The sequence below is a fragment of the Aphelocoma coerulescens genome, chromosome 2 (assembly GCF_041296385.1).
Source record: "Aphelocoma coerulescens isolate FSJ_1873_10779 chromosome 2, UR_Acoe_1.0, whole genome shotgun sequence".
In the NCBI taxonomy this organism is placed as follows: domain Eukaryota; kingdom Metazoa; phylum Chordata; class Aves; order Passeriformes; family Corvidae; genus Aphelocoma; species Aphelocoma coerulescens.
The window spans coordinates 120193181-120206619 of NC_091015.1; the positions used below are offsets into that span (position 1 = coordinate 120193181).

General features: G+C 40.7%; 1 protein-coding gene across 11 annotated transcripts in view; it reads right to left on the minus strand.

Moving 5' to 3' along the window:
• Positions 1–593: 593 nt before the first annotated feature.
• The window catches only part of ZNF521 (zinc finger protein 521), a 231136-nt gene continuing 218290 nt past the window's right edge, over positions 594–13439 (minus strand). For all 11 annotated transcript variants that reach the window (XM_069004634.1, XM_069004633.1, XM_069004626.1 and 8 more), the window contains one exon: positions 594–1423. In XM_069004634.1, the coding sequence (XP_068860735.1) occupies positions 1394–1423 (30 nt within the window). In that variant the 3' untranslated portion in view covers positions 594–1393. The remainder of the gene's footprint in view (positions 1424–13439) is intronic.

Below are 13439 nucleotides of genomic sequence, written 5' to 3' on the forward strand. Positions count from 1 at the left end.
TGGAACTGCAGGCAGTCAGGAGCCAATTCAGACCTGAGCAAAGCTGTGAGGTGTTGCGAGAGCTCTCCCCGGGGCGTGGTGCCAGTGAGCATCACCCCGTGGTGTGCATCACCTCCAGTCCTGCTACCCATGCCAGAGGAGAGGGTGGGGGATGTCAGCTTAACAGCGCTGCTGGCAGAGCTGTGGTGGCTCCCTCTCATCAGTACCAGACCCAGCTCACTCAGTGATACTGCATTTAAATTTCCCGATAATTATACACAGAAGATGCGCGGTGGCTCCGCTGGCAACCAGCGTGTCAAGTGTGTAAGTAGGAAATTGCCGAGACAGACAAATAAAAGAAACAAATAAACCCAGAAAACAGTGAATATCACCCTCAAGCACACACTGCCTTGCAGCGGGCTGGCAGATCTGTTTCTACTATTACATTTATTTAATTGCCTACCTTTGAGAAAAGCAACCTTTTCCTACTGAGCAGTGTACAGATCCTGATACAGTGGGAGTCCAGACTTTGGTGGTTCTTTAGGTAATACAGCAGCCGTAATAATAATGCTACTTTCTGAGGAAAAAGACAAGACACAAAGCACGCTCACACATAATGGTAAACTGAATTTATTTCCTTTTGGAAAACAATTCCAGTAATCTCCAGGTTCAGACCGCAGAGTAAACATTAATAACAGTAACATACAGGTTAGTTCAACTGATTCAAGAATTTGGCCATGTGAAATCATTAAGGAAAGTCTTGAACACTCAAAGCTTCAAATGGTATCCAGGAAAAAAATTCTTTGACAAACTACATAACAACTATTGCATATATGGTAATGCTATCTGTCATATCGCAAGGCTTACAAATATATATATGGGCCTTATTCAACTGTGGGTTCCTGCTCTGTGAGAAAGAGTCTCTTCATATTTTTTTGCAAGAATCTTCAGCAATAAAAAATAGTCTTAGATTCATCCGTTTGTATACCAAAAGAGAGATTTCTAGACTGAAGTTTAAACGAAAAGGGAGGCCAAACAGAGCTGTAATGGAACATAGCTATTACCTTCTCCCTCCTCCTTGAAAATGACTTGTTTTCTTAAGCTATTTTTCCCCCCTCACACAGTATTATTATTATTTGTATCTTTCTTGAATAGGGCCCAAGTCCACTTGTCTTTATAAGACCATTTTAGTATCAGACAACATAATACATGTGCAACACTTTATATACAGGAAGTCTATCCGGTGCTCAAAAGTTCAAACACATGAACATCCAACAGTTTCGATAATACAAGTTTTATGGTACAATACAATGATTCTGAATAATATACATTAACAATGAAAGTTTCGTGCAAAGAGTAAAATGTGTTCCCTTTTTGTGCCACAAAGAATTCTCTGGAAGAGACAGGCCTTGCACTAACTGCTGTGCTGGGTCATCGTATGGTTCTGCAACAAAAACAAAAGAAACAACTTAGTCACAGGACAGGCATTTCTGTGTGAAAGAAGGATGCAAAAACAATTCTTCCAACATGTCTTGCAAAATGATGGGCTGGAAAAAGAGTTTCTCGACCCCTCCTTGTTTAAACTAGCCAGAAACAGCATCATTATGGAAGAGAGGCGTTCTCCCCAGATGTTTCACCCCAGTATTCTTTACATGTGCCACAAGAAGGGCAACAGGTAAGGTGTGGGCTGACCTGCCCCAGTGAAACTGCAGACCAGGTCAGTAGTTCTGGTGTCTGCTTACACACAGCTCATGGTTTATGCATTGTGAAAATGAGAAGTGCATTTGCCATAAAAGTCTCACGCTAACTGGCCTGTGCTTCCTAGACTGTGGTACTGCTTCAAATGTACTCCTGCAGTAAAACCTATTTCCCCCACATGGTATGGCACAGTTTAGTCTGGTAAGAGGTGCTCTCTGCTAGAGAGGTCAGAGACTGATGAGAAAACAGGAGGGGCTGGCACAGCCTGCCCTTTGGTCACCAAAAACCACTGGTATTTTTCCTCAGGTGAAGGCAGTGCCTTATGTGTGGTAACACAGCACGGACTTTGGAGTCTTAAATTCTCCTTTCCTGTACAAGTAATCACCAAATCAAGTAGCAAACGCCAGTTTCACCCTCTTTCCTACCAGCCCTCAAATGGAGTTGACCACTTTCAGAAAGATGCTGTTGTGCTGCCTGTACTGGCACAGATCCTTCACAAGCATTGATGTAAGAGCAAGGGACCAATCCAATAGATCTTAAATTTTCTACAGTGTACACTGGATCCACGGATAACCAGAAAATGTCGGTGAATGCTACTTCTCAGACAACAGGGCAGCCACTGATTAGTGATGAATTTTCCCCTTAGTTTTCGGGGCCAGATTTGGGCCAGTGACCCAGAGGGCAGGGGTGTCACATCCCATGATTTGCTCCCAGCACATCCAGACCCTTCACTCCACTTTATTAAGTTAATCTGTCTTTAAACCTCTTTGGACTAACACACTTTAGGATGAACCTGTTCCCAAAAGACAGTCATCATTTACAACAAAGTGAACATCTACTGAACCATACCCTCCAGAGCCACCCATGAAAGGGCACATGAAAACAGCCACGGTGAAATGAATGTGAAACACAGCGTGACTGCAGACCAGCCTGAGAATCCTCTCTCCCATCCTCCTTCGCTCTCCCTAAACTCTGCACGCACACAAATAATAGTTCATGGGACATTTGGCAAGAAAAGGATCTTACAGTAAGACTGAGGAATTTTTAACGTAGTGCCATTCTCAAGATTAAAGGAAAATGACCCAGTGACACTCAAAGATGCAATTTCCAGATGTGAATACAAAATGATTTAATGCTGATGGCTGGAGTTCCAGACTGTCCAAGGCCAAAAAAATACGCTCCACCACTTGATTTCATCTAGTTCCTCATCCTTCCCATAAAATAATTTTAAAATGCTGTAAAGCAGTAACAATAGATGCAGCCAAAAATGTTGGCTGGTCACAGGTAATGGGCTTTGACTTTAAAGCACAAAAGCAAGGAAATTAAGAGTTAAGCCTGACAGTCAGTCCTTTTGTCATCCTGTTGTGTCCATTTATTGCAGCACTTACAGCATAGCACCACAGGCTTATTAGAGACCCTGCAGTACCTAGAAACAACAGGACAAGTTAAATATGGGGTGGCAGCCTGAATTCTGATTTTCTTCTCTGCTTCTGAGCAGGTGAAGTAATATACCAATCGTTACATTGCAGACAGATATTTGGGGGGGGGTCTTTTGTTTCTAGTCTACTGAGAGCAAGCACGTCAGTCATGCCCATTTTTTATTTCTTTTCACTAAGTGAAAAATGCATAATCAGTATGAAGCTGGATGAACAGCTGCATATGAAGCAGTCAAAAGGTGTTTTAGAATTGCAGCCATAACTCTTGCTGGAATGACATTTTTGATTAAAAAGTTAAAATGCCCAAATATGAAGGAAACAAAATAAAACACAGCATAAGGATTGACTTGCCCCAGCTCTCAGTGTCCCTGACTCCTGTGCCCTGGTGCAAAATGAGATTCTCTGGAGATAATGAAGAAATAATAGAAAAAACCAAACAAGTGCTGCAGAGAAGAATGAGACAGGGCAGGATAGGAACATGAGGAAATGCTTTGAACAGTTGAGGCCTTAAAAAGGCAACTATACTGTTGTAAACAGTCAAAACAAAACACTGTTTCCAAAGTAATTAAGGCTCCCCAAATGTGAGGGACTAGGAAGAAATACCAATTTGGCTAAGTTGCAAAAAAATACAAAGTGGAAGCACTTCAGGAACATAACATAGACAAGACAAGCAGGCGAAGGATGGGAGGAGAGAGATAAGAAAAGGAAGAGAATTCTGTAATCCCACAGAGAGCCATATTCCACTCTACCAAACGCCATCTATTGGAGACCCCATGTCTAAGTGACTGAAAATTGCAAACATTAATCCCAGTTATGAACAGTTGTTGTTTTTATGAGGGGTGTTGTGTTTAAAAATTTAGGGCAAAAATTCTCCTCTATTTCCCACACAGCAGATCTCGACTCCGATAGTCTCTCTGCCTCGTGTGCAGCGAGCTCCCGCCTCCCCGGCAGTGGGAGGTCAGGCAGGCTGGGAAAGCAGAATTTGGAGCTCCCGCCGGCAGGGACGCGGCAGGGCCATGGGAGCGCGGCACACCCAGGGAGAGCACAATATTGCACTTGAGATCCCCTGTGTGGCTCGGAGAGCACGCTGCCCTTCACTAAAGACACGCTAGACAAGCCTGAAACACGCCTCCTCCAGAAACTTCAACTACTTTGCCTGACTTTGGAGCAATTAGTACATCCACTCGCCAAAGAGAAGTCATTTACCAAAGTACAGGAGGTATCATATGCTCCCCTTCTTTGCCTCCTCCAAATCTGATTGTGCATAAGCACATCTGTTTAATTATGTAGTAGTCTCCCTACAAAGCAAAAATGTCAATTTCCTGCTTAGCCATGGAAAGGGGAAAATATTTTTTCTCACTATAATCTTTCCTGGACTTCAGCAACAGCTGTGTTCCAATTTCCCAGAGCTGGGAGCTCATGAGGAGACACTAGTTTGCAAATACAAATGCAAGCTTTGCATGCACAAAATGGAGGAACAGGGAAGCAGGAGGTGTGTGTGTGTCACTGCATTTGTTATCGTGTAGACACAAACCGGGGAAACTCCTACAGCCAAAAATTCTGTGTCTCAGTGTTATCTGGAAAGCAGGTATATTACCTGGGAAAACCTGAACTCAGTATATTTCACAACCAAAATAAACTCTTTAAGTGCATTTGCCCTATTCCTAGAAATAATTATTTTTGATAGCTGAATCCAGAATCCCAACTGTTATGTGACCTCCTATAAAATTATATGCCACCACTTTTCTGGATGAAAATGCTCTGAGATGTCCCTGTTGTTAGCGTTAAGGACTTGAGAACAGGCAAAGAATTTCAGGATAATACTGTGTGGAAGAATCTCCTTGGCAAACAAATAACAGAAAGGTTTCTTTGCAGAAAGGCTCGAGACAAAAGAGGTAATAATACTTCTTGTTGTTTGGTGCATGCCTTTGTGTTTCAGAGGGAACATGAGAAGTAATAGCTAGCAAAAAGTTGCCACCCACAGCATCAAAATTAACGAAGAAAAAAATACCCACAGATAGCCACAGACTCAGTAGCCCATTAGAATCCTTAATGTGAATTGCAGTTGCATTCAATTTAAATGGGACTTCTGTGTTTTATGACCAGATGAAACAAGACATGGCTGTACCTGACAAACAGTGCAAAGAGGGTACATGTGAAGAGGTATAAAGATGAAATGTAGGTGCATTATTTCAACAGATGGTAACAGTACCACAGCAGCATGTTATTTTTTCCTTAGTTCAAGAACACAAACATGAGAAATCAATCATCACTGATTAAGTAATTATGGTACCCTACATGTTATCACTTATCTGGAATCCTTTATCTGTGTACATTACAGACCATCTTGTATTTTTTTGCATTCAAAAAAATAAAAATGCACCCCACCGCACTGCAATCCAGCTCCAGGTTGTAAAACAGAACTCTACATTACTATCAACCTTTAAGCGCTACAATTTACTTTTTTTTTAACAAAAGCAATTGGTTTCCAACAGGCTGGATAATAAGTCTTTTGACCTGCATTCTTCTTTGACCCATTAAGGTCACCCCTGTGCTCGGGCATATAGCTGACTTAGGAAATGCCTGCAAGTCCTGCATTTCATCTCCTGCCCACTCAAAATAAAGCTTTCTTTAAATGTGTCTGTACGGGTCCCCGAAGACCAGGGAGGCATCCCTGTAGTGGGCAATGGAGGGACAGAAGCTTCTGCCTTTATTAATGAATGCAGACCATTATGAGTCTGGCTGGCTCCTGCACTGTTCCCAGAAGCATATACTGTACGTGACTTAAAATGCTAGAATATTGACACAAAGCGAGCTGGGCACCCCTAAGGAAAATTACTCCTTGGATATAATGTAGGCTCGTAACAGCTATTAGAGTACAAAATAAAACCCTCCGGGATCAAACTGACATATACCGCATTCTACCTACTCCTCAAACATTAGAAGAATTTCTTTGTGAAGGCATTCTCAAGGACAGCATTAAACTGACTTTTGTAGCAATCTGCAACAGCTTTTTGGCTTACAGCTTTTAGTACTAAATCTCTAGTTTGAATCAATATAAGTACTATATCTACCACATTAATCAATACATTTGGTTCAATACCCGTTCTATTAAATTATACTTTCTAATCAAGATTTTCTGCTTCTCTTCCCTCCTTTTTTATTCCAACTTCTCCTGTATCACACTTTTCAAACTGTCTGCAGCTAAGAAGAGGATGTTGGATTTTCCAGAACCAAAGGGGAAGAAAGAAAGGCTCGTGGGAAGGCAAGCCTAGCAAAACCTAGCACAGGATCAACATGTTTTCCAGAACTTCAGTCCGGTGCATTATTACATAACTGGTTGTCATGACCTCTCACAGAGCAGAAAGCTCTGTACTGGACACAGTTGGAATACTGTACCATGTGGAAAGGAGAGGGAGAAGGGAAGAGGAGTATTAAGTGGTAACACCAAAACCAAATAACTGAAACTTTTTCAGACTAAACTATAAAAAAGGTATCACAAAGGATTAGTTTTCACACTGTTTCTTCAGATTTGTGCTGCTTCAGTATTGCAGCACAGAGTTCCTTGTCAAGGCCCCATTATATTGCTGAAGGATTCTTTCCTGGTAAACTGTAATATGATTATACCCAAGGATTGAATCGATGAGTTACTTAGATTTGTGTGATACTAAGATTAAATACAGACTATAAATTAGCATGTAAAAATACATTATTTAGTCCAGGTCTTTGGGAATATGTGAAACCCGGGGATAGAAGATGTCTCCAGCAATCTGAGTGATGTACGCAGTTGCAGTAAATGACTTTTCCACACCTGTGTTAGATTTGGTGGAATGTGGCTGTTCTTCATAAGCAGAGAATGTGAAATGCAGTGTCAAAATGATAAACATGCATATTGCAGGCATGCAGTGCATTTGCCACTGTCTTACAGATTAAAACCACTGCACTCATGTCCCTTGCTTACAGTCAGCTTCTCTTTTTCCTTTCTCCATATAATCACTGTGAACCTGCAGAAAAACTGTTGCATTTTCTTTTGACATTTAACATCATCTCACTCAGCTCACAATAGTGTCTTACAATACTTTCTAGGTGACACTATGTCACCATTAAACAAAAAGGTGAAATAGCATAATAAAAGAGAAGAACAAGAATTCATAGAATTTAAAGACAGAAAAGACCCATTAGGGCGTTTTCTCCACCCATCTTGCCAGTGTTGGATTATTGCCTATAGTGTAATTTCAAGTGTTTTGCCCAGTCCAATTTTAATTAGAGCTTCCAATGCTCCTCTTGGGAGGCTATTTCACAGCTTCACAGACCTCAGGGTTAGTATTTTTTTCCTGATGTTCATCCCAGGAGAGGAAGAGACTCAGCCAACCCCAAATCAGACATGAAACCAAATCTGCATGCTCAGGAGTTGGTTTCAGTGGAATATCTGGGCCATTTCGAAGCATCTGAAAGCAGCAAACTTATTTTCAGTGCCCCAACACATTACAGCCCTGGCTGCACTGCTGCTGCAAGCAATTAAGAATATTCTGTGTGGATTTCTAAGTGGATTTCTAAGGCTCAGTTGCTATATGGGTAAAAATGTAGTATAGGTGGGATTTGGGTTCCAGTACGAAGGGTAATGACTTCCATAGTGCAGTCCACCAAATGAATTAATTGAAGGTTAGGGACATATCCAGGTTCATTCTATGACTCTATAATCCTTAATTGTACTGACAGAGCATCTATGAACGCTAAGATTGTAAACATTTCTGTCTTTTTCACATATGTGAAATACAAAAAGAGCAACTTCAGTTGAAGCTGATTAACAAATGAGCGATTATTTCCCCTCTCAGGCCCCACCCTTCCTTTCATAAAACACTAACTACAAGAAATTAATTACTGTATCTGAAATGTTGGAACTAACAAATGTTTCTGATGTGCTTCACCCCAGGAATTACAATGCTTCTGACACGAATATATATTCATATTTCAATGGTCACACTTATGCTGAGTGAATGAGGGAGCTAGAACAGAGATGATGTATAATAGTTTTTCATAGGTGAAAAGTAGGAGGCTGAATGGAGACTTTGGAGTTCTGAAGAGAACAGAAAAAATCCAAGCAAAGTGTCCCTGCCACCAGCATCTCCAGTACTGCAGTGCAGCTGGCAGAGCAGGAGGAGCAACAATGAATTTATAAATACACTAAAGTAGGCATGGAGTTTCATCCAGGCCAAGTTTGCTCAGCAGCACAGACCTAACAAAATACAGTCTCTGAAACTTCAGATTCCCAAAGAAATTGATCTGAACTAAACCAGAGCTATTTCCACAACAAAAAAGGGGCCAAATCCCAAGAGAATCTGTGTTCCCATAAATACCATTTATGTGTGGTGAATTGATGTTTACCAGCCTTTGAGAATCAGGTCTGTTCTCAGACATGATGGCCAATTAAGTGGTCATCTTAGGACATGACTGACCACTGTTGACAATGATAATTTAGGAAAGTCTACACTGAATTGCAGTCATTCATATAAATTAATTCACCTAAGCTACGTGATTTGATATTATGTTAATGTTTCTGAAATAGCATGACTGCTAATCCGATTTTACTCTTTATCATATTTATGTAAAACTCTCAGTATTCTGGTTCTTCTACTCAGCACTGCCAGCTGGGCCAGAGAAAAACTACCTTTAAAAAAGATCTCGAATTGGAGAGCATGTTCTCAGGGATGCAAACTGAAAATTAAAACCAAACCCAAACCAAACCAAAACCCCTGATACCTATTTTTCTTCAGAGACTTCCAGTAAGTCACTAGTAAAATGTCAATGATTCCTTTTGGATTCATTACTATATGCGAGTACATATATCACAGATTTGTTGTATGGAAAAGAATGACATATATTCCTGGGTACAGCAAATAAGACTTTCATCATTGTCACCAGAAGAGAACAGACACAAACACAGATGCCTGTTCACCATCCTTGCACCTTCCTCATTATGAGCATTGGCAGGGGGCTCCCAGCTAAGCCTCTGACATAAATCAGAGTAGCTCGAAGGCTGTTTTAACCTATGGTGCCAGGCAATCGCCTCCCATAAGCCTCCCTCACCCTGTCTGCTGTTCATTGAAATGCAGTGAAACTTGCCACAATGTCTTCCATTTCAGGCAAGGTGTGCCTGGCTGCACGGGAAAGGTGTGTGCACTACCCCATCAAAAAGAAGGGGATGGAGAGAGGGGGGCAATGGTCAGGGCATGTTCACAACAAGTCTTCAAAAAGGGGCTGTACTGATAATCAGGATCCAGGTGTAAGTCTTGTCTGTAGAAAAACAAGGCTTTTGTGATATTGCAAATGTTTGAAATTAATATACAAGCATTCTTCCCCAATAAGAAAATTGTTCATTAAGTGGGAATAAAAGCTTGAACAAAAAAGGCAGAAGGAGACACTTCTGAGAAATATATCAAAAGTCTTATTACTTTAGAATATGGTTATGGTTACCCTGGTATAAATTAAGGAAAGCTCCAGTGAAATCAAGGGAGTTTCAAGATAGGAACAAGCAAGAATAGAGCCAGGCCCTTAGGGTTTAAAACGAAGTGAATATTGCTCATATACTGATCGATTCTTGCACACCCTCTGCAGAGGGCACAGCCAGAAGTCTCTTCACCCTGTCAGACACAGCAAGCAGAACCCAAAGCTGAACTAATACAGATCTGTCTGCAGCTATAGTACAACAGAGTAACAGGGGACAACAAGCGTTGATAGGCAATACTGCCTAATAAGATATTCAGGGATTAAGTCAGTGTTTTACAAGACACATGTGTTCATGGGCTAGTTATTGCTCTGCTTTATTTTTTTTTCTTTATGTTTAATTTATCATGCTGGTGCTTTCTAAACTACAACATCTGTAAACAAGTTTAAGTTTGACCGACCTCCCATTTTACATCCACAGGCAGCATTTCTACTTTGTGCTCTGATTTCAGATACCTTAAAGACAAATAAATCTGTGGGGGAGAGAGAGGTAACAAACCTAAACAACAAAAACAAACCCCTTTGTCTGACAATATGTGTTCATCTTACGTGAATACAAATTTGCCTGGCTGTGAGTGAGAAACTGGCTCCTGGAACTGGAGCTATGCTATGCACAGATTCCTTTATAGGTCAAACCCAATTAAACAAACTACTACTAAATATTTAACAGCTCAGTGCAGTAATTAGTGACAAATAATGGAAGCTTAAACTGATAATTGCACAGAAATGTCCTGTTGGAAACATTACATGTTTCTTACTTCTCCTCTTTCTCTCATACTCAATGAATCCTGATCCTTTTCAAGGATTAAACTGTCAAATGAATCTGGATTTTATGCATACCTATTTGGTCTGCAATGAAGTTTCCTATGACTTGCAAAAAGGAACTTTCCAAGGGGAATTTCTCTTCTGAAATTTCCATTTTAGTTTCTCTGCTTTTAAGCAGAATAACTGCTAAAACATGAATTAATTTCAAATCTTCAACCAACCTGCCGGTCCAGAATTTAAGCTCCTGTCCATAGGACTCAAAAGGTCACCCAATTAAAATGGGGAAGCACACAGAGCTGTGATTTATATGCAAAGGGCAACCTTTAAAACAATGATACTTTCCAGTTTTCCACAGGTGCACATACAAGAATCCCTTTGAACAAAATTACAAGTGAAATTACATGTTTCTTGATAGAGTCTGAAAGAAAAGTGCTGTAACTTGTCTGCACTCCTATTATACAGACAGACACATCCCACACTTGCATCGATCGCTGAGTTCACCTCCCTACCTCCTGACATAAGGCTGGGTATTGTGCTTACCAGGTGACATGGGGACAGCCTGGAATCTGGATTCCCCACACATTGCCAGGTGGTGCGTGGGGCCTTGTACAACAGCACTCAGCACACACTGGAGGGTATGGATCAGCCCGAGATTAACTCACAGTGACCAACAACATTTTCACTCAGGTGAAAGCAAACCCTGAACAAGCCCAGTTTTAAAATCGACAAACCTGCCTTTCACATGTGGAAATCATGTTTGGAAGTCATTCATCTAGCAAGCATACATGCATCCAGTTAAGAGAATGTAGAAGTGGATTGGAGTGTATTTTGGATCCTGAAATCAGGAATGTAAATGAAAATTTGTCCCCTTGTCCATGGCATTTCAGTTTTAGACTGTGTAGGATAGAAAAGGAAAAGCTATGGTGCTCTGCTCTCCTCCTCTTCTAAATGCTTCAAACTCTGTTGCACATTGGTGCATCTTTTTCCTTCAAGACAGTTTGCAAGGAAAGCCAGATTGAGCAGATTTGATGGTAACAGCCAAGGATTTCTGAGCTGATAAGCAGAGGCCCCCATGGATTTTGCTCTCTGACTTCCTTCACAACCGGTTACTGTGCCAGCCCATCTTGGATGTCTTACAGTCCTTATTCCTACAGCTCTTCAAACACGGAATAGCAGGAGCTGGGACAGTGCTTATGTGGCAGGCTTGGTGTGTGTGTGAATTACAAATCAACTGCTTGGAAAAGAAACTAAGGACAATTTTTCTCCCTTCATAGCTGGTGATTAGTTAGAGAGTTAAGAACCCTATGTTGAAACATTTTGTTCTTAGAACAACCTCATCTGAGTTCCCCCCTTTTCAGTCCAAGAAACTCCATGTTTTATAGATGACTTTTAGAGAGACCAGAATGCTATTTTGCCCTTTATAACAAAGTCATTACTTCTCTAATTTTTGTGAAGACACACACTGTAAATCAATAAATCTGGAGCATTTACTAACATGTGGTACCAGGACAATAAAATCTCATGTTTGTCATTGTGGTTGTTGGTTGTAAAATGCAGAAGTTTGGATTCTCTATTGTCTTCTGTTTTCTGGGTTTTTTTTGTTTTGTTTTGGTTTTTTTTTTTCCTTTGCATTTGTGTAAAAGAAGTGTGAAATGTGACCACAGCTAAATGGGAGGAATTTTACTTTCACTTTCTCCTGTTTACAGAACCTATAAAAGGGGGAAGGCAGTGAAGTCGAATTCCTACAATTTATTACTCCTCCCCCAAACAAGAAGTACCACACAAAGAAGCATCCTTTTATGCCTTTTTCCTTCCTCCCTGAGATAGATGAAGTATCCTCCTACCAAATGTCATTCTCTGAGGTTGGTCATTCTGTTTCCTGTCAGACAGCTGGCCAGTGACACGTTGCAAGTCAGACGTGTCATTAGATCCTGCCTTGACCCTGTACTGACAGTCAAAGAAATGCCCCACCCCTCAACTCTTTCTTTGGCTTGTGATGCTGTGGTACTGCTATTTCCTTGGCCATCTCCTGCTAGGGGATCCAGCCTCCTGCAGCTGCTGCTTTCAACCCTTGTTGCCCATTAGGACTGTTTTTAGTGTGGCAATCTTTGGATTGAGTGAAAAGAATCACATTTATGAGGAAAATAACTAGAGACAACACTCATTTGCTGTCTACATTTAGTGCCAAGGTATCTGAAACAGAACTTTAATTCCTGTACAAAAAGATGTGCTGTAGCTATGGTGAGGCTAATCTATAACCCAGACGATCTTATATAATTTGTTACTCCAAGTTAATTTTAATTCATCAAAATAAAACCCACCTAATAAAAATAACCCTTTAAAGTAAAGTATTAGCTTGAAACCAGGAAAAAAAAAAAAGCAGAATCTTCGCAATTGGAGGGCAATTCATCATACTGTAGCACACACTTATATAAATTCAAAATTTAGCTATAAACAAGTACCCACAGCAATAGTGCCATGCATAAAGGGGCAGGCAACAGGAGGCCTGCTTTCTAATAAGCCCTCAAAGGAACCTGCCACACAGAAGTGGCACTTATTCTAATTTAAAGCTCTCACAGTTACTTTACCATGGCAAAATTTATAAACTAATAACTTTAGTAAACAGACTGGCACTCCAAACAAAACCCACACAACAGTTCAGGCCCACTGAGAAAACAGCTTTCTTAGAAAGGTACTGTCTTCAACAGTGAGATATAACATTTGTTTGTGGGCTACTCTTACAGTCCCTGACGTTCAGTAACAATTCTGCACCGCTCCATTACATCTGTACTGTCACTTCACTGTGGTCTGGAGTCTATTGTCCCCACAAATCTTTTCAGCATCCTAAGGCGTATTACACACCTGTATATTTGTGCCCTGGTCAGCTCAAACAAAGAAATACATCTGGATTTGAAAGAGCCTATTCTGGGTCTATGACCTCCCTTAAAGTGTGATTAAATAGTCAGGGCAATCTGCTATCAAATTGTCAGTTTAAAAACATATTTAATATTTGCAATTAAAGCTTACATTCTTTCTCATCTCTATTAGTTTTGATTC